Source organism: Carcharodon carcharias, chromosome 2 (genome assembly GCF_017639515.1).
Source record: "Carcharodon carcharias isolate sCarCar2 chromosome 2, sCarCar2.pri, whole genome shotgun sequence".
Taxonomy (NCBI): domain Eukaryota; kingdom Metazoa; phylum Chordata; class Chondrichthyes; order Lamniformes; family Lamnidae; genus Carcharodon; species Carcharodon carcharias.
Window position 1 is genome coordinate 134,851,872 of NC_054468.1, and position 19,548 is coordinate 134,871,419.

A 19,548-nucleotide genomic window follows, 5' to 3' on the forward strand; every position below is an offset into this window, starting at 1 on the left:
GACAGTAGCATTGACGGATGTCAGAGAGCATGTTGCTCGCCTGTGTTCAAACTGAAAAGGCGAGTCTGAAGAAAAATGATAAGTTGTCCTTGAACAGTATGCCATATTATTCACTGTGTACAGGTACAAACTATAAAAGCATTTTTAAATTCATTTTACAGGCTGTGGGCATCGCTGGCTAGGCCAGCATTTATTGTCTATCCCTAATTGCCCTTGAGAAGTGACAAGGATAACTTCTTTCAAAAGCACTCCATTTCAATACTTTTTTCCAAGTTGAAATTAGCACTTTTGTGGGAAAAGCAGGCTTTATGTTCTTGCTAGACTCACCTGCCCTGCATTTGTCCTCTGTCATCTGTCCCCTGTTGTAGCCTTAACTCTACTTTCTTTCCTAGCTCCTCTCAAGCCCTCTTGAGTTCATCATGCCTATGAGACCCACCTCCTGTTCCCTCGATCCCATTCCTACTAAAGTATTGACCGCCCAACTTCCCTTCCTGGTCCTGATGTTAGTTAATACTTTTAGTGGCTCTCTCTCTTTAGGGTTGCCCCTTTGTCCTTGAAATCTCCCAACATTACCCCCTCTTCAAGAAAATAACCTTTTGCCCCCATCATTCTTGCAAATTACGACCCCATCTCCAACCTCCATTTCTTCAAAGTCTTTGAACATGTTTACCTCCTGAATGTAGTCATAAAATGGTTTCAGCACAGGAGAAGGCCATTCAGCCTGTTGAGTCCATGTTGGCTGTCTGAAAGTGCAAGTCAGCTACACCCATTCCCCACCCTATCGCTGCAGCCGTGCAAACTTTTTCCCTTCAGGGGTTTTTCCAATACCCAATTCACTTTTATAAACCGCAATGGAGTCTGTCTCCAACTTTACAGGCAGGTCATGTCAGAGCATATGTACTCACTGCATAGAAAAGTTCTTTCTTATGTCGCCTTTGGTTCTTTTGCCATTCACTTTAAATCTGTGTCCTTTGCCAAGGAGAGCAGATTTTGCCTACCTTTCTTTCTAGACACCTCATGATTTTAAACACACTATCAAATCTCCCCTCAACCTTCTCCGAGGAGAACAACTTCATCCACCCCAATCTATTGCTGTAACTGGAATGTAATCCTCATCTCTGGAACTATTATCATAAATCTTTTCTCACCCTCTCTAAAGCCTTCACATGCTTCCTGAAGTGTGGAGCCTAGAATTGACACAATACTCCAGTTGAGGCCAAACCAGTGTTTTATAAAGATTCTTTATAAATTCCTTGTTTTTGTACTCTCTGCCTCTATAAAGTCTAGTATCCCATATTCCTTTTAACTGCTTTCTCACTCTACCCTGCCACTTTCAAGGGTTTGTGCACATAATACTCTCCGATCTCTACATGTTCAACCCCTTTAGTTTATATGTCTCTCTCATTCTTCCTACCAAAGTGTGTCACTTAACTTTTCTCTGCATCAAGCTTCATCTGCTACATACCTGCCCATTCCATCAGCCTGTTAGTCTCCTCTTGAAGTTTATCACTATCCTCACTATAGTTACAAGTTTTGTGTACCCTGTACACCCACATCCAAGTTATGAATATATATCAAGAAAAGCAGTGGTCTTAGTAAGGACCCCCTGGGAAAACCAGTGTACACCTTTCCCCAGTCTGAAATATAACAGCGCCTATCTTTCTCAGAGCTTCATGTTTGAATTCCTCCAATCGGGTTTCCACCTCTGCCACTGTACCAAAATGGCTCTTATCAAAGTCATAATGTTGTTATTCTGTGGGACTGTGACAAAGGTAAACTATCCCTCCTTATCCCTTCTCAACCTGTCTGTAGCCTTTGACAAGGTTGATCACGCCAACCTCCTTCAACATCTCGCCACTGTTGTCTAACTAGGTGGGATTGCACTTACCTGGTTCCATTCTTACCTATCTAATTAGAGTATCCCTTGCAATGGCATCTCTTCCTGCTTCCGTACCGTTATCTCTGGTATTCTGCACCCCCTGCCCCCCGCTGCCCCCAAAATCTATCATTGGCCCTTCCTCCTCCTCCTTCATCTTTTTAAAAAATTTGTTCATGGGATGTGGATGTCACTGGCTAGGCCAGCACTTATTGCTCTTCCCTAATTGTCCTTGCTCAGAGGGCATTTAAAAGTCAACCGCATTGTGTTCACATGTAGGCCAGACCAGGTAAGGATGACAGATTTCCTTCCCTAAAGGACATAAGTGAATTAGGTGGGTTTTTACGACAGTCGGCAATAGTTCCGTGGTCATCATCAGACTTCTTTAATTCCAGATTTTTATTGAATTCAAATTTCACCATCTGCTGTTGTGGGATTCGAACCCCCTGGGTCTCTGGGATACTAGTCCAGTGACAATACCACTATGCCATGGCTCAGTGGCATCAACCAAAAGCACAGTATTAGTTTTCACTGATGACAACCCAGCTTTACTTCACCATTAACTTTCTCGACTCCTCCACTGTTGCTAAATTATCAGACTCCTTACCTGACACCTGGTACTGGGTGACCAGAAAGTTTCTCTTTGATCCCTGCTCCAAACGACATTCCCAGGTTATCAACCTCAACCCTCTGCCTGGCAACTGTCCGAGACTAAACCAATCTGTTGACAACTTTGGTAGTACATTTGACCCCATGATGAGCTTCGGATCTATTTGTGCCATTACTAAGACTAGCTGTTTCAACTTTTGTAACTTGCCTGACAGTCTCCCCTGAGCTCATCTGATGCTGAAACCCTGATTCATGCATTTGGTGCCTTTAACCTTGACCATTCCTGGCTGGCCTCCCATATTCTGCCCTTGGTTGCTTTGTTGGTGAGAGTGGATGAGTATAGAATAGAGTTTCCGTAAATGAGGTGTAGCCTGACCAGAGCCAGTGCTTCAGTGCTGCTGTATTCCTGATATCAATTTCTTCAACACATTTGAAGTAAGGGATGACTCGTGCTGAAGATGACTAAGAAGCGAAGGAATAATGGACGTGCCAAGAAGAGCCATGGCCATGTCCAGTCCATCAGATGTACAAATTGCTCCTGCTGCATCCCCAAAGACAAAGCCATTAAGAAGTTAGTCATCCACAACATCGTGGAACTATTTCGGAGGCCAGTGTTTTTTATGCATATGTGCTGCCCAAGCTGTACGTGAAATTGCATTATTGGGTCAGCTGTGCCATCCACAGCAAAGTGGTAAGAAATCGTTCACGAGAGGCCAGGAAGGACTGAACAACGTCTCCACGTTTCAGGCCAGGCACCAACGTCCGACGTGGACCTCCTCCCAAACCTAAGTAAACACTAGCGGATTGTTTAATTTGATTTGAATAATAAAATTTTCAGACCACTTAAAAATAAAACTTTCCAAAACTCTTGCCCCATACCTTAACTTGGACTAAGTCCAAGTCCCTTTCACCAGCCCACCCTGTGCTTGCAGACTTACATTGGCTTGTGGTGAAAAAATATCTCAATTTTTAAAATTTTCATCCTTGTTCTAAAATCAGTCCCTTCCTGTCTCTGTTATCGTCTCCAGCCCTATAAGATACCCTTGCTCCTCAAACCCTGGCGTGTTCAGCATCCTCAATTTTAGTCACTCCGGCATTGTAGTTATGCCTTCAGCTGCCTAACTTCTGGAATTTCTTCCTCAAACCCCTCCATCTATCTACCATTTTTTCCTTGTTTAAAACTTGTCTTGGTAACATGAACTTGAAATAAAATGCTAGTATCAGTAATGGTGACCATCTAACTGCCTGGACTTTTGTACAAATCTATCTGGCACATTAATGTCTAAGGAAGGAAATTTGCAATCTTTACTTTTAACTCTTAACTGCCCTCTGAAATTCCAAGCAAGTTGTCACCATCACCACCTCAAGGGCAGTTTGAGATGGACAATAAATGTTGGCTTTGCCAGTGACGCTGACTTCCCTGAATGAATAAATTAAATTACAAGCTGTCTTCAATGTATTTTCTAGGAGCAGACAGTGAAGCTCTTGTGCCATAGTTGTGCAAACCATCTGGTCAGAATATAAATTACTTCCAGGGTCTTTTTCTAAAATAAATTAAGATTGGGAAGAAGTGCTTTCCTATTTAATGCCAGGCTGAAAGTAATTTTTATATAATTGTAAGCTATTTTCTAGGTCTTCCTGCTAACAATGTAATTTTGCAACTTGCTTGATTCTCTCCTGCTTCAGCATTTAAAATATGATGCTTTAATCCAAATGTTGGTAAGGTCCCCGAGGTTTAATGGATAAATTCATCAAGTAATGTAGTCCCAGCTTCACTTCCAAATGTCTTGATTTAGTTTAGCTCAGTTGGGGTGACAGTTGGGTCTCTGTCACTGGATTAGGGGAAGAAAAATCATTTGGTGTTGTAGCTACCGATTGCTATCCAGGGCCCTCTGGTGGAACTGGATGTTGAGCAAGTAGAGGATTGTGTTAGAGTATTAACATTTACCGTCAGCTTGATCGACCTAAGTCAATGTTTGACTCAACAATCTGCTAACAGCTAATAACTGTTATTAATTATTAATGTATATAATAAAGGTTATATGAATTAAGCATCTAATTCTCACATTTATTTTATAGGAAGTTTGCAGTATCTACAAAAATTCCAGATACAAAAGGCTGCCAAAAATGTTGTGTTGGTAAGTAAATATTTTCTATTTTCTTAATTATCTTTATGCAAAGTTGAGAATAAGAACATAAAATGTAGGAGCAGGCTGAACCACCATTCAGTGATCTATATGAACTCCACTTTTTCGCTTATCCCCATATCTCTTGATTCCTTTAGTGCCTAAAAATCTTTTGATCTCTGTCTTGAATATACAGAGTGACTGGGCATCTGCGTTCTTCAAGGTCAAGAATTCCAAAAGTTCACAACCATCCATCAAAAACAACAACATATATTTTTATAGGATTTTCAATGTAATAAAACATCCAAAGGCGTTTCACAGGGTGCAATTATAAAACAAAGTATGACACCAACCTACATCTGGAGATATTAGATCAGATGACCAGAAGCTTTCTCAAAGAGAGAGTTTGTAAGTAGGAAAGAGGGGCTAAGGGAAGGTATTCTAGATTTAAGGAGCTGAGGCAACTGAAGGCAGGACCACCAATGGTGGAGCGATTAAAATCAGAGATGCAGAAGAAGCCAGAATTAGAAGAGCACAGATATCTTGGAGAATTGTGGGGCTCGAGATATGGGTGGACAAGACTATGGTGAGATATGAAAACAACAGAGTTTTAAAATCAAGATGTTGCTTGACCAGTAGAGCTTAATGTAGGCCAGTGAGCACAGGTGCAATAAATGAATGGGACTTGGCATGAGTTAAAACACTGGCAGCAGAGTTTTGGATGACCTCAAGTTTAGGGAGTGTGTAATGTGGGAGACTAGCCAGGAGTGCATTGGACTGGTTACATGTAGAGGTAACAAAGGCATGAATGAGGATTTTAGCAGTGGATGCACTGAGATGGGCGAAGTTGAGTGATGTTGCAGAGGTGGAAATGAGTAGTCTTAGTGATGGCGTAAGTATGTGGTTGGAAGTTCATTTGGGTCAAAGTGACTCCGAGGTTGTTAACATACTGGTTTAACCTCACACTGTTGCCAGGGAGAAGGATAGAGTTGGTGGCTTTTGAACAGAGCTTTCAGCAGGGAACAAAAACAATAGCTTCAGTCTTCACAATAATTCAGCTGATCCAGTGCTGATGTCAGATAAGCAGTCTGATAATTTAGCAATGGTGGAGGAGTCGAGAGAGGTGGTGATGAGGTAGAGCAGGATGTCTTCAGCATACGCGTGAAAACTAATGCTGTGCTTTCAGATGATAAGGCAACAACTAGATGATAAATGGGAGGGGGCCAAAGATAAATCCTTGGAAGATACCAGGAGAAGAATTTTCCCATAGGCAAGTGGGGCGGGGCCCAGTCACCGACATGTAAAATGATGCGGAGTGATTTTGGGCGGAACTCCCGACATCATTCCGCGTCATTTGCATTTTGAGGTAGACGAGGGCGCAGCCAAGCCAGCTGTGCGCCCGCCGACCTGTCAATGGCCTATTGAGCCTATTCAAAAAGGAATTAAACCAATTAGTGGACCTGCCTTTCCAACCTTAAGGTTGGCGGACAGGTTGGGAGCACTGGCGGCCACCTGAAAAAGCATGAAACCTCATCCACAGGTGGAATGAGGTTTCATGACTGAATTTAAAAATTAAGATTCACTTTTACTTAAAGTTACGTCCATGGCCCAACTCAGGTGACATTGTCACATATGGGGACATGGATGGTAAATGAAAATTTCCATCTTTGGAGAGAAAAATGGCACGCCCCCAATCAGGGGTGCTGATTGGAGGGCCCCACGCCTGCTCCAGCACTCTTTTCTCCTCCCACTCCCTACGAGACAGGGGCGGGGGGGTGGGTGGAGAGAGACAATGTTGCCCCAGAGGTAACAGTGCAGGAGTGGAAAGGGCAGTCACTGCAAGTGATTCTTTGGCTACAATTAAGTAGATAAAAATGGAACCAGTTGGTAGCAGCCTTGCACAGCTGGATGACAGTGGCCAGATGTTGAAGGAGGATGGCGTGGTCGACAATGTCAAAGGCTGCAAATAGGACGAGGAGGGTAAGCTTACCTTTGTCACAGTCACACAAGATGTCATTTGTGACTTTGATAAGAACAGTTTCGGTAATGTAGCAGGGGCGAAAACCTGATTGGAGGGATTCAAACACGGATTTCCAGGAAAGATAGGAACAGAAGTGGGTGGCGACAACATGTTCCAGGACTTTAGAGAGGAAAGGGAGGTTGGGGATGGAACAGTAGTTTCCTCCCAAAATGAACTACCTCATATTTATCTGGGTTGAATTTCATTTGCCAATTATTTGTCCACTCTGCAAGTTTATCAATGTCTTGTAATTAGTTGCAGTCCTCCTCAGCTTTGTTGTCATCTGCAGATTTAGAAATTTTGCTTTCGATTCCAAAGTCCAAATCGTTCATGTAAATTGTGCATTGCAGTGGTGCCAGCACTGATCTTATGGACCATCACTTCCCACCTTCTACCATTCTGAATAACTACACTTTATTCTCACTCTCTGCTTTCTGTCTTGAAGCTACGCCGCCACTTGTCCCCTGCTGCCACATTCACAGAATCACAGAATTATTACAGCACAGGAGGAGGTAATTCGGCCCATCATGTCTGCACTGGCTCTCCAAATGAACAATTCACTTAATGCCATTCTTCTGCCTTCTCCCAGTAACCCTGCACATAGTCCCTTTTCCGATAACATCTAACGACTTTTGAATGCCTCGATTGAACCTGCCTCCACAACACACTCAAGCAGCGTTTTCCAAACCTTAACCACTCACTGCATGGAAAAGTTTTTCACATGTCACTTTTACTGCTTTTGCCAATTACTTAAATCTGTGCCCTCTCGTTCTCAATCCTTTCACGAGTGGGAGCAGTTTCTCCCCATCTACTCTGCCCAATCTCTGACCTTATTCATTAGTCTATTATAGAACATCTTATTGAACACCTTCTGAAAATCCTGATTAAAAATTACACCTGCATTACCATTGTCTATTGTGTCTGTTACAACCTCAAAAATATGCAATAAAATTGATGAAGCAAGATTTCCCCTTTTAAAATACGTGCTGACTATTCATTATTGTACTTTTTCATTTCCATATCTATTAATTGATCATGCAACCCAAAATATTATGTACAGTGCTGGAAAAAATACTAAACTGCTTTTTGTTTGTTACAGTAAGAAATCCTTACACAGGACACAAATACCTTTGTGGTGCATTGCAATCCAGCATCGTCTTGTTGGAGTGGGTTGAGCAAATGCAGAAGTTTATGTTAATCAAAGTAAGTGGAACATTTAAAAATTATGTAGCTTTGAACTTTCGTTCAATCCAAACTCCAAAATATGCGTTTCCTGTAAAATGCAAGTGAAAAATCGACAGATAATGCGAAGTAGAGATAAATATTGAGTTGATGGATTATTATTTAGATGGATATTTCTTGAATCTCAGTTTTATGAAATAGCATTTTTACCCAATAATAGCAATCTTGCCATTTGTCCTCAGATAATTTATTACAATGTAATAATTTTGCATTGCAACAAAATATATTTCTTAAAGACTACTGTTATAATGAAAATTATGCTCACTATTTCCTGGCACTCTCCTATATACACACGAGCAAGATCACCTCCACAAAATTCTCCACCTGGTTGTGACAAAACAACTATGTGCTAAAATTACACCAAATAGAGCTATTGAAAGTTTCTTTCTAAACAACTTTGCATTATCAAGTTGCATTTAATGTATGAAAAACACACCAAAGTTCTTGAATGTTATTCTTTGTATTTGAAATATCCAAGGAGAAAAAATGGTTACATTTCAGATGATGAACTTTAATGGAATACTAATGTCTTGATCCCTGGGAGCTTCATTTGAACATGTGTGATGCTTCTTGTTTTACATGATGACCAAGTGGTTGATATTTTTCTGGGAAATATAAAGTGATGCCATGGGTAACTTATCAGACCCCCTCCACCTGATCTGTTCGTAAGAATTAGAGTTTTTCCTTACCTATTGGACTTTCCTTATTGGAGTGGATGGGCGGAGGGGGAAACTGTTGGGTCTTTCTGGACTGGGATAAATAGTCTTCACATCTGTAATTAGTTTGTGAACAGCCAAATAGCTGTATGCAGACACTGTGGGTAGGAAGACCTTTTACTCATGTTTTTATGTGATAAACATGTACCTTGTACACTTCTGCCCAAAATCCCATTTTATGCTTGGCTTGGTTTGACTTCTCCTATCTTTAAAGTACAACTTCACTATATTTACCAGAGATGTACAGCTTCTTGTGTCGATACAAATAAAGGCATTTTATATTTAGCTTGCAAAATCATTTCATCTGACCTACTTTGTTTAGATAATAGAATATGAAGTAGGACATTATTTTAAGTATGAATAGTTTCAGTTAATGCTCTAAAATGCAAAAATAATTATATTTATTAAAATATTTATTAATATATTTGGTATATCCAGGGATTCATCCCAAATGTACATTGTAATGTAAAGCCTATGAATTTTGTTTTTGCTCTAGCATGTTGACTTTCCTCTGCCAAATCCATTGAAAGTTTTTGAATTGCTGGTGGTTCCAGAACAAGAATACCCACTGTTGTGTGTTGCTGTCAGTAAAGGAACAGAACTTGGTCAAGTAGTACGATTTGAAACTGTCAATCCAAATTCTACATCCTGCTGGTTCACTGAAACAGGTATGTCAGTTCTCATTTATTATAGAAAATGCCAAGTGATTTTTACTTGGGTTTTTTTAAATGATTTGGAAGTATGTCATTTTCCATGACATATTTTGTATACTGTACATAAAAAATTAAAAATTATCAACCAAAGGCCAGATCAACATCAAGATAATAAGGTTTTGCAAGGGATTTTCTCAGAGTTCTTGTTACAGAGCAACATTAGAACAACAGATCTGGTACCAGAATACCCACCATTGCTCTTGGTATGCGATACACATAGCCTGCTTTTTGGTGGAGAGAGTGGGTGGGATTAAGTAGGTTAGTGTAAAAAATCTCTTGCCTTTTAGTTTATTTTTACATTATTTTATCTATTTCTTAATTACTTGGTTTTCCAACATAGTCTATGTAGCCTTTTTTGCTGAGTAAAAATAATATTGGCGCAGTACAGAAAAACTGAAAGAGATTGGATTTGACTATGGCAGCATCCTTCTGTACAATCATGTTACTCATCTACATATATAATTCATATCTAGCCCACAATTTTGAGAGGACAGAAATATCAAAATAATGTCCATTTAGTTTAGAACTTGGCTGTCAGCCTCATTGCTGGGTTCTGTGGATGTAGAGATTGGATTGGTGCACAAAGTTAGTTGTCATCACCTCTTTTCATAATAATGCTATGGAAAGAGGCAGTATATTTTGCAACTGTCTCATGTGGCTGCTATTGTTCCGAACATTTAACTGAGCACTAGCAGCTGTTGTAATATGAAATTTCTGAAGTGGTTAGCAGTTTTTGAAGATACAAATTTAATTTGCAAGATCATCCATCAACTTCCCATGCAAAAGAGTCAGGAAACCATGGTGCTCTTGCCATTCAGCTATCATTTGTGGAAAGGAAGTGAGGGTGGTTTACCTGTGTAATTTGTGGAGTTAGATAAGCATTCTGCAACTTTGCCTCATTTCTTGTCTTCCTCCAGATCAATTGAGAGGCAAATGTGAGTATTTACTGAAGCCTGTTTTAAAAAGGTTCAGGCTTTGAATTTTTAAGTTTTATTTGTGTTGCCAGTTTTATTTCACAACTATAATTTAGTCTGGCACTTAGAAAAATAACACTTCAACTCAAACACAAACAATTGTAAGGAAACAAACATTTTGAGCTGATTGCCTCACTTGTCAGAATGGAGAAGTCTTTAATCACCACTGCTCACTCACAGGGGAGCTATCAATTTAAAGGTTAAAAACTCTCAGCAAAGCCTGAATAATTTCCACTGGTTTACAGACTCTGGTCTATTTCACAGGGAAAATAAATGCTTAAAAGAAAACTGTAAATATGCTTGAGGATGAGTAATACTGTGTTATCACTTGTTACAGATATGCCACAGGCAAATGTCATCCACGTGACCCAGCTGGAGAGAGATACAATAATAGTCTGCATGGATCGTAAGTTTCCAAAATAAGATAACTACGTTTTTAAAAAAACGTCCTTTAAACAAGTGCCATATTGAAAACTAAATGCTACAACTAGCTCTTTATTACATGTAGATATTCCTGAGTAACTTGGGAGTTCTTTCAATGAGCTAGCACAGGTACAAAGGGTAGAATAGCCTTCTCCTGTGCTGTATGATTCTATGAAGTCTGTGGTCAATTTAGAAGGAACTGCTGGCACCCATTGTCAGCATCAGTTGAACAGATAAACTTCTACTTTACACAATGGCATGTCTTTAAACCAGCCTCAAAATAATATAGACCAATGTATCAGTATGTTTTTCCCCCTTTGTTCTAAGCCATTGCTATTCATTTTAATTCCCTTCTAAGCAAGGTGAATAATTTAGTGCCAGTTTGTTCTGAGTTATAGCCAGTATTGTGCTACTGACCCAAGACAGGGGTTTGAGATTTCCCATGTTCATATTAGCCAGGATACTTGCCCTTGGCAGAGAAATTTTCTTTCTTTTAGCTTGTTAGATTCAAACCCAAGTCTCAGAGGTGAAAGGGTTGTGCTCAAATCCACCCAACAACCTGATCTTTTTTCTTTCTTCTAGGCATTGTAGGTTTTGTTTTTCTAAAAAAAATCTAACATTGTATTTTTCAGCTCCTTTCCTGAGATCTATCTCTAAAGAGGTGCTTTTTGATAGTTAATAGTGAACATGGATTTAGCTTTTTGTTACATGTGGCCAGGAAACATCCATTATGAGCCTCTTCCAAGATGGTTTACCATTAGTCCAATTGCATCTATGTCACAAACATTTGCCATTTAAATTAATAATTTTATTGTTATGAATCCCTCAAAGATGCTGTTTATTGAAGGATTCAAAACTCTAGGGTTTACCTGTTCAAGCTGTTATCTACTGAAAAGTTTGATGTTTGTGTAGTCTAAGGATGTTGCTAACTATTGACAAAAGAAAACTAATCAAGCTTTTCCCATACCTTCTGATCAGAGTATATATTATAAATAGCTAGATTTCCAGGGTTAGACATATAGTTTGGCTTCAATTCTCAGCATGCATAGCAGAATTCACCATAAATTGGTGACTCGATGATAAATTTCAGCCTAAGTTCTTTTTTTAAATATAATAAACTGATTCACCTAGTGTTCATTGCAGACCATATCATTTAAAAGTAGTTAGAAAATTTAGAGTGCTAATTTGGCTCCTATTTAGTTGAATCCAGATAGGTTATAGAAGGCATAATAAACTGTAGTGAGGGATAGGTTATAGAAGGCATAATAAACTGTAATGAGGTTAAAGCAAGTCATATTTTAAGGTCGGTTTAGCCCAGCTCGCTTGCCTGAGATGCATTTTCAACAGACGATCTCTTGTTATGGCTTGTTCAGAGATACAGTATTAGAGAGTACATTTTCACCCATGCACTAATTTTAGTCAAGTTGCTAATTTTATATTCAAACCAACTACTTTTGCCTGTTGATCTCTGCGTGTCACGTTTGTTAAATATGTAGTCCTGTACTTTGAAATTGCGCATTTAGATTTTAAAGAATAAGTATACTAATTTGGCAGTTGATGTGCTTATTTCAATATATGGGTCCTTGGTTAGTTAATTAGCAAGAATAATATTTTTTCACTAGTAATTGGTACACTTCAAGGATCTGCCTTTGATGCTCTGTCTTTGGAAATGTACCAAAACTGGTACCATTCAATTACTTATTGTTTTACTCTGTACTTCAACATTCTAGGATGTTTAAAGATTGTAAATCTCCAAGGCAGATTGAAATCTAACAGAAAGCTGTCATCGGAACTAACATTCACTTTTCAAATTGAGTCAATAGGTAAGGGTTTCTCTTTCATCTTAAGGATATTTGCATTGAAACAGGGTGCTACTCAGTGGGATTTAGCATATTTAAAAATCTGCAGATAATTAATTGAATTTGTATTGGTACTTATGCTGCATTGTCGCTGGTTGAATTGTTAGGCTGAATTTATTCAGGGTAGCAGGGGCCCTGACAAGGAGCTGGAAAACTGGGGGCAACCCCACTGCAGTCATTTGGGGACCCCCGGTGGCATTTTAGGCCCATCCAGCAACAAATCAGCTGCTTTTGGGGCTCCGTCACTTTAGAAGATGAGCCCACTTCCAAGAGCTGCTAGCCAATAAGTTGGCAGCTGCTTTTTAGTCTCAGCAGCGTCACTGGGAGTGGTGGCAACTGCTGGGACTGCATGTAGCTGAGAGATGCAGTGATGGAGGCTACCAGAGTAACTAGAGTGGGGTTGGGGTTTGCTAGGGCCAGTCAAGCAAGCCTGGGGGGTGGGGGAGGGAGGGGTGCTGCGAAGATGATGTTTGCCGCCAGGAGGCCCGTCCATGGACCACAGTACCCGATTTGGAAGGATCCCTCCCCCCAGCCCGCAGGGAGGCTGCCAGCGTTTACCTGCTGATCCCTCCATTGGGTGGAGGGCCAACCAGCTGCTGGTAAAATGCTAATACCGGTAGAAGAGGCCTTCCCCTGCCATTTTTTGGTGTCCCAGGTCACTCATCCTGTCCCTAGACAACTGATAATATCCAGCTCGTTGAATGCAGACCTGAGCTACAAGTATTCAGTAGCTAAAATATTTAATTGCATTTTAGAAAGCACTGTTTTGATAGGTTCTGTTCATAACACAGGCTGAAGAAAATGAAGATGAACGGCAGGTCCATCAGTGATTGTAATACAGTGTACTACAAAAAAAGGGGCCTTTGAATAATATATGAAAGCTACACATGAAGTACACGCAACTACTGACCACCCAACTTTCCCTCCTGGTTCTTATGTTAGCTGTTATTGTTAATAGTTGTACTTCTCTCTAATTCTGCTGTTCTCACCCACTCCTCAAGGAGCCAACCCTTGACCCCTCACTGCCCTTGCAAACTCTCATCTCATTTCCAAACTCCCTTTCCTCTCCCAAATCCTTGAATGTTTTGTTGCCTTCCAAATCAATTCTTATCTTTCCCTCAACTCCATGTTTGAATCCCTTCAATCAAGTTTCTGCCCTGCCACAGTACTAAAACACCTCTCGTCAAAGTCTCACCTGATGTCCTATGTGACTGTGACAAAAGTAAAATTTCTCTCCTTGTTTTCAACCTGTCTGCAGTCTTTGACACTGTTGACCATACCATTCTCTTCCAGTGCTTCTCTGCTGTCATCCAGCTGGGTGCGACCTGGTTCCATTCTTATCTATCTAATCACAGCCAGAGAATCACCTGCAATGGCTGCCCTACCTGTTCCCACTACATTACCTCTTGTGTCCCCAAGGGTCGATCCTTGGCCGCTTCCTATTTCTCACCTACATGCTGCCCTTCGGCGAAATCATCTGAAAAACTGTATTAGTTTATGCTGATGACACCCAGCTCTACCTCACCACTGCTTCTCTCAATTCATCCATTGTTGCTAAATTATTGGGCTGCTTATTCAACATCCAGCATCGGACAAGCAGAAATTTGCTCCAATTAAATATTGGGAAGACTGAAGTAATCTTTTCTGGTCCCCGCTGCAAACTCTGTTCCTTCTTACTGGTAACAATCTAAGATTATGCCAACTTGTTCTCAACCTTGCATCTGACCCCCAAGATGAGCTCCAACCTCATATTTGTGCCATCATTAAAACCACCTATTTCCATCTCCATAATGTGTTCTAACTTTGGCCCAGCCTCAGTTCATCTGCTACTGAAACCATCATTCGTGCCTTTGTTACCTTTAGACTTACCTATTCAAATGCTGGTCTCACACATTCTACCCTCCGTAAACTTAAGGTTATCCAAAGCTCTGCTGCCAGTGTCTTAAATCGCTGGAAATCCTGTTCACCCATCACCACTGCTCGCTGACCTACTTTGGTTCCAGGTTAAGCAACGTCTTGATTTAAAAATTCTCATTATTGCTTTCAAATCCCTCCATGGTCTCACTCCTCCATATATCAGTAATCTCCTCCAGCTCTCTCTCAGATGTCCCTGCTCCTCCAATTCTGGTCTCTTGATTTTAATCATTTCCTGATTTTAATCATTCTGGCTTTGATGGCCATGCCTTCAGTTGCCTGGGCCCTAAGCTCTCCACTCACCACCTCGCTTTCCTCCTTTAACCATTGCTTATAATCTCTTTGGCCAAGCTTATGGTCATCTGACCTAATATAATAAAGTCCCGCCATTTGCAGGGGTTGCGTTCCTGCACAATTTCACAAAGGGTGAAATTGTGAACAACAAACATACTTACAGTGGGAGTCAATTAGGTAGGTTCCAGCCATCCCAAAATTTGACATGTGTAAAGGAACAGAGGCAATAAAAAATATTTTTAATAAATTTGAGAGAAATTTGATGGCAAAATTGTTTAACAAAGCAATAAAACATGGACAACTTTCCTTCTCTGGATATGTCCTATTTGGCATTTTCTTCCAGCTGCTCTGCCTGGTACCTTGCCTCCTCTATGCATTCCTGCAAGCATCTTAGGAAACTCTCTTGCAGCTGTATAGTCAGCTGATGCAGCCTCCCCCAACAACTTCACATTATGCAGATCAAAACATTTTTTAAAGCAATCTAACCATCTTGTACTGGCCGAAAATCCTCTGGAAGGCAAAGGAGAGGCACATTCTGTGCCACCTTCTTCATCACTGCTATCTCCAGTAACATCAGCACTACCCTCTTTACTTTTTTTAATGTGTTGGTGCAATTCAAGTGCCTTATTTCTAAAGCGGTCTTCTCCCCATTAGGAAAACTAAATGCAGACTGGTGACTGCTGTGCGGAATACCTTCGCTTAGTCTGCAGGCATGACCCAGACCTTCCTGTCACTTGACATTTCAACTCATCACCTTGCTCTCATACCCATATGCCCATCCTTGGGCCTGCTGTAGTTTTCCAGCAAAGCCCAACGCAAACTGGAGGAATAGCACATCATCTTCCAATTAGGCACTTTACAGCCTTCATTATTTTCTCCCCCATCCTCCACCCACAGGGCCATCTGTCACTTCTTATGTTTTGCTTTCACAGATCGCTGACCCTTGTTCTGCTATTAACACCTTCTGCTATCTTACCTTTGTGCCACTATCAGCACCTTCTTTAGTCTTTAACACTACCATTAACACTCATTTTTTCTTATGTCCATGACATCTTTGTCAAATCTCCCTTTTGAGCTCCCACCTATCCCTGACCTAGTTTGCTCTGCCTGCTCCACCCCCTCTTAAATATAAAATCCATGACATTTCTACCTCTCTCCACCTCTGAAGAAGTCATACAGACTCAAAATGTTAACACTGTTTCTCTCTCCACAGATGCTGTCAGACCTGCTAAGTTTTTCAGAGTTTCTCTTTGTTTCATATTTCCAGCATTCGCAGTATTTTTGCTTTTATTTGCCTTATTTCTAATGATTGGACCATTAACTGGGGCCCTCCTTTATTGCTGGTGCTCTATCCAAATGTTTAATAACTTCTCCATTTCCTCCGTGTGGATCTCTCCTACTTACAAAAGTTAACCTGGCAGCATGACTACCAGAAATACTAACACTGGCCATTATTTTATATTCTGTCAGCCTAATGTACCTGATTGTAGACTCATTTACACTATTCCCTGGCCAGCATGGTGGCGCTTGCACCGTTTTTCAGCCTATCTAATATTGTCCCTTTTTGGGAAAGTGCTGTCAGTTTTCTAGGACGTTTACTGTTTGATTCTGACCCACTCTCTTTTTTTAATATAGCACTGTACTAATCAGAAATTAAGTCACAGCACCATGGAACAGTCACGTGCAAAAATGACAGATGATGCATGCGCAGTGTGCACTCCCTGCTACAGGAAATACGCTACAGACACCTTGCATTTCTTAAATCTTCATTTAGGCAGTTTTTTTTTGGTCCAGTATTTTCCAAAGTTGGCTCTTATAGTATTTTTTATGTTTAAAACCACGGATAAGTGAACATTTGGGCTCCCAATGGGCAATCATGTGTACAAAGACTTCTGTGAAGTTGCGAATGGCAGAACTTTACTGGATTGTCTTATGTGGCTTGGATTCATAATTTTGGATTTATAATTCTCCTGTGAAGTGCCTTGGCATGTTTTATTATCTTAAAGGTGTAATATAAAAATAAGTTGTTACTATGACATGTGGACACAGGTTCTGTACATCATTTCGCAACTTGCCCAATTCCATGTGTAAAACATAAGAAAGAAGCAAAAGTTATAATTATCCCATCTACTCTGTCATTTTCTCTATAAACACTGGGTTTCAGATGCACTGCCAGTTGTCAGGGTCCCAGTACTTTGTAGGAGAGCTTTTCTTTTATGATGATCAAATGTTTCTCCTGATCCCAAAAAATATTCTAATTGACAACCTGGCTGTTGAAAAGCAACAAATTCAGATCAGCACCCACTAAAGGACATAACGCAACATTGAGAAGTTGTTATGGTGTTCTGAAAATTTGATTAGTTCTTTTGCATGTCACGTGTCTCATATTATTAGTCTCTTCACCATGTTTTCAAAATGCAATTCTGCTTAAGTTCACATTGCTGCTCGTCCATATTTCAAATATCTAAGTATAACTTTTTATTTGCTGAAACCTTATAATTAATGGCATTTTAGATTTGAACTATTTAATGACTGATCTTGACAGTTGAAACTCAGTAGACAATTAGTATTTTCCTTTTTGTTAGTTTGTTTACAGGATAGTGTTCTTGCTTTCTGGAAACATGGAATGCAGGGAAGAAGTTTTAAGTCAAATGAGGTAAATGGAACAAATATTCTTATCTGTAACTTATTTGTATTGTAACAGAACTTTTGAACTTTTGATTGAAAATAATTTGACATCACAGAGTTAATATAGTGTTCAGTTATCATTCAAATTGTAGACTGTTCCATAATAGCCAACCATTTTCCAGTGAACACTGTATTTATCAATTGGATGTGCTTTTATTGGATATGTTTACTTCCATGTAAATATTCACCACAAGGAGCATTATGACAGTAAACTAAATTAAAACACACGCTCACTTTTATATTGGTCATCTTACATTGGATTGTTTTACAGCGAAAAACATCTTTTATCTGTACTTGATTCATTCTTGGAACAAGACTTGATTTTCTACTTTAAGAATGGTAGAGTAATGGGGAAGAAACAGATGCTTTCTAACTTCTGATACTAAGCTGTCAAATTCCTTCTATGCCAACACAGTTGAGGGATGAGCCTGTTGATATGTTACAAATGTATTGCTGTTAATCCTGAAAACTACTTTTTTTCCTAGATTACACAAGAAATATGTGATAATTCAAGAATCTTCAAACTTTTAGGCTCTGACAGGTTAGTAGAATGCAGACGTTGTGAGATTATGCTGCAAAAAACATTTTACTCATGCTGTATTTCAAAACTATTTAGATGTAGATCACATCTGAACCTATTTCAGAACACGTTTTCATGTTACTTTTGGGTTGGAGGAAGGTTGTGAGGAAAAAATCACGTTTAGGTTTTTTTTAAAAAGCAGTTTTCTTCTTTGACAGGTAGTGAAAAATACATAAACAGGTTTGAGCTGGGTTATTTTCAACACATGGTAGGTTTTGATACTGTATAAATTAAGTTTGCTGCAGGAAGTGACAATCCATATTTGAATGTGTGGATAAGTAAAATTAAAATAATAGTGGATAGAAATATGAGAGGTGTGGTCATTTTTGAAGACTAGGTTATATAGTTATATAATTAAAATGGTTATATAATTTTAATTCATTTAAAAGTAAATTAATAGAATATTAATATTCATGCAACTAGTTGGTGCAATTAATTTCTCTCATGTCTCCATAAATATAGACCATAGTATTTCTTAATCAACTTGTCATGGGTGTCCTTTTGTGGTTTTGGAAGGTGATATCACAATCATATGAACTGACCTTGACCAATAGATTCGTCCATTGATTGAAGCCTGACTTGTCAAGGTCTAATGGGATGTTAGCTCTTTCTTTAGTTAGAGTGCATGACAATGATCTAGTATCCCAGGGACAGGACTTTTACTTTGTCAGATGGGCTGGGCGGGCCCGGGAACGGACGCAAAGCTGACCACTGCCCACGATTGAGACCCGAAATCAATTTCATGCTGACTGGCCGTTTAACGGCACTGCCGGGGTGAGAGGAGGAGGGCGAGCATTGAAGTTTGTGCGGATGCGTACAATGAAAACTCCCTGAGGCACAGAGCTGGAGAGTTTAAAAACTCAAAAATAAAAAAGTTGCCATTGTTAAAAACTCTGTCACATGACATGGGGCATGTTATGAATGAAATTTCGAAATTTTAATTTAATTTTTAATTGCTGTTGGAAATCTCAATCCGCAGTGAACGGGCAGTGAAAAAATTCATTCGGTTTAATGGCCTAGAAAGGCCTGTTAATTATCAGTGGGCACTCTGCCAACTCCCATGTGCGCCCTTCGACCCAAATATCGCACGAGTGCACGATAATGTTGGGACACTCGCCCGATGTCATTGCACGTCATTTTACACTCAAGCGGGTTGGGCAGGCGCCCACCTGCTCAGCAAAAATCCTGCCCTAGGATTTTATTCCCCATCTTCCTGCACTCTCCACCTTGTTGGTATGGCTGCATGGGTGCAGCACATCCATCAGTTCTTTATGTATAAATCTAAGAAAGTCATGGCTGGATCAACCCAGAAGGCAGCAGAGACAATCCTGTCTTCATCCTATAATTCCACACTTACACCGTTCTCTACAAGAGGTTTCTGAATAACAAATCATAAGAATCTTGTGTTTTTTCCCCCCCCTTTCTGTCGTCCTCATCCAATAGACTTGGAAATGCTTTGATCAGTTGCCATAATGTCACTGTTGCCCTACTTGAGATATGTAAACTCAGCACAA

The 19,548-nt window shown here is 40.0% G+C and overlaps 1 protein-coding gene across 9 annotated transcripts in view; it reads left to right on the top strand.

Moving 5' to 3' along the window:
* The window catches only part of map4k3a (mitogen-activated protein kinase kinase kinase kinase 3a), a 304,817-nt gene that overhangs the window by 283,486 nt on the left and 1,783 nt on the right, over positions 1–19,548 (top strand). For 6 of the 9 annotated variants that reach the window (XM_041213479.1, XM_041213517.1, XM_041213527.1 and 3 more), the window contains 8 exons: positions 4,565–4,623; positions 7,731–7,834; positions 9,086–9,257; positions 10,220–10,237; positions 10,614–10,682; positions 12,430–12,522; positions 17,352–17,422; positions 17,940–17,995. In XM_041213479.1, coding sequence (XP_041069413.1) covers positions 4,565–4,623; positions 7,731–7,834; positions 9,086–9,257; positions 10,220–10,237; positions 10,614–10,682; positions 12,430–12,522; positions 17,352–17,422; positions 17,940–17,995 — 642 coding nt within the window. The remainder of the gene's footprint in view (positions 1–4,564; positions 4,624–7,730; positions 7,835–9,085; positions 9,258–10,219; positions 10,238–10,613; positions 10,683–12,429; positions 12,523–17,351; positions 17,423–17,939; positions 17,996–19,548) is intronic. The other 3 variants (XM_041213499.1, XM_041213507.1, XM_041213539.1) reach the window with 1 other exon arrangement.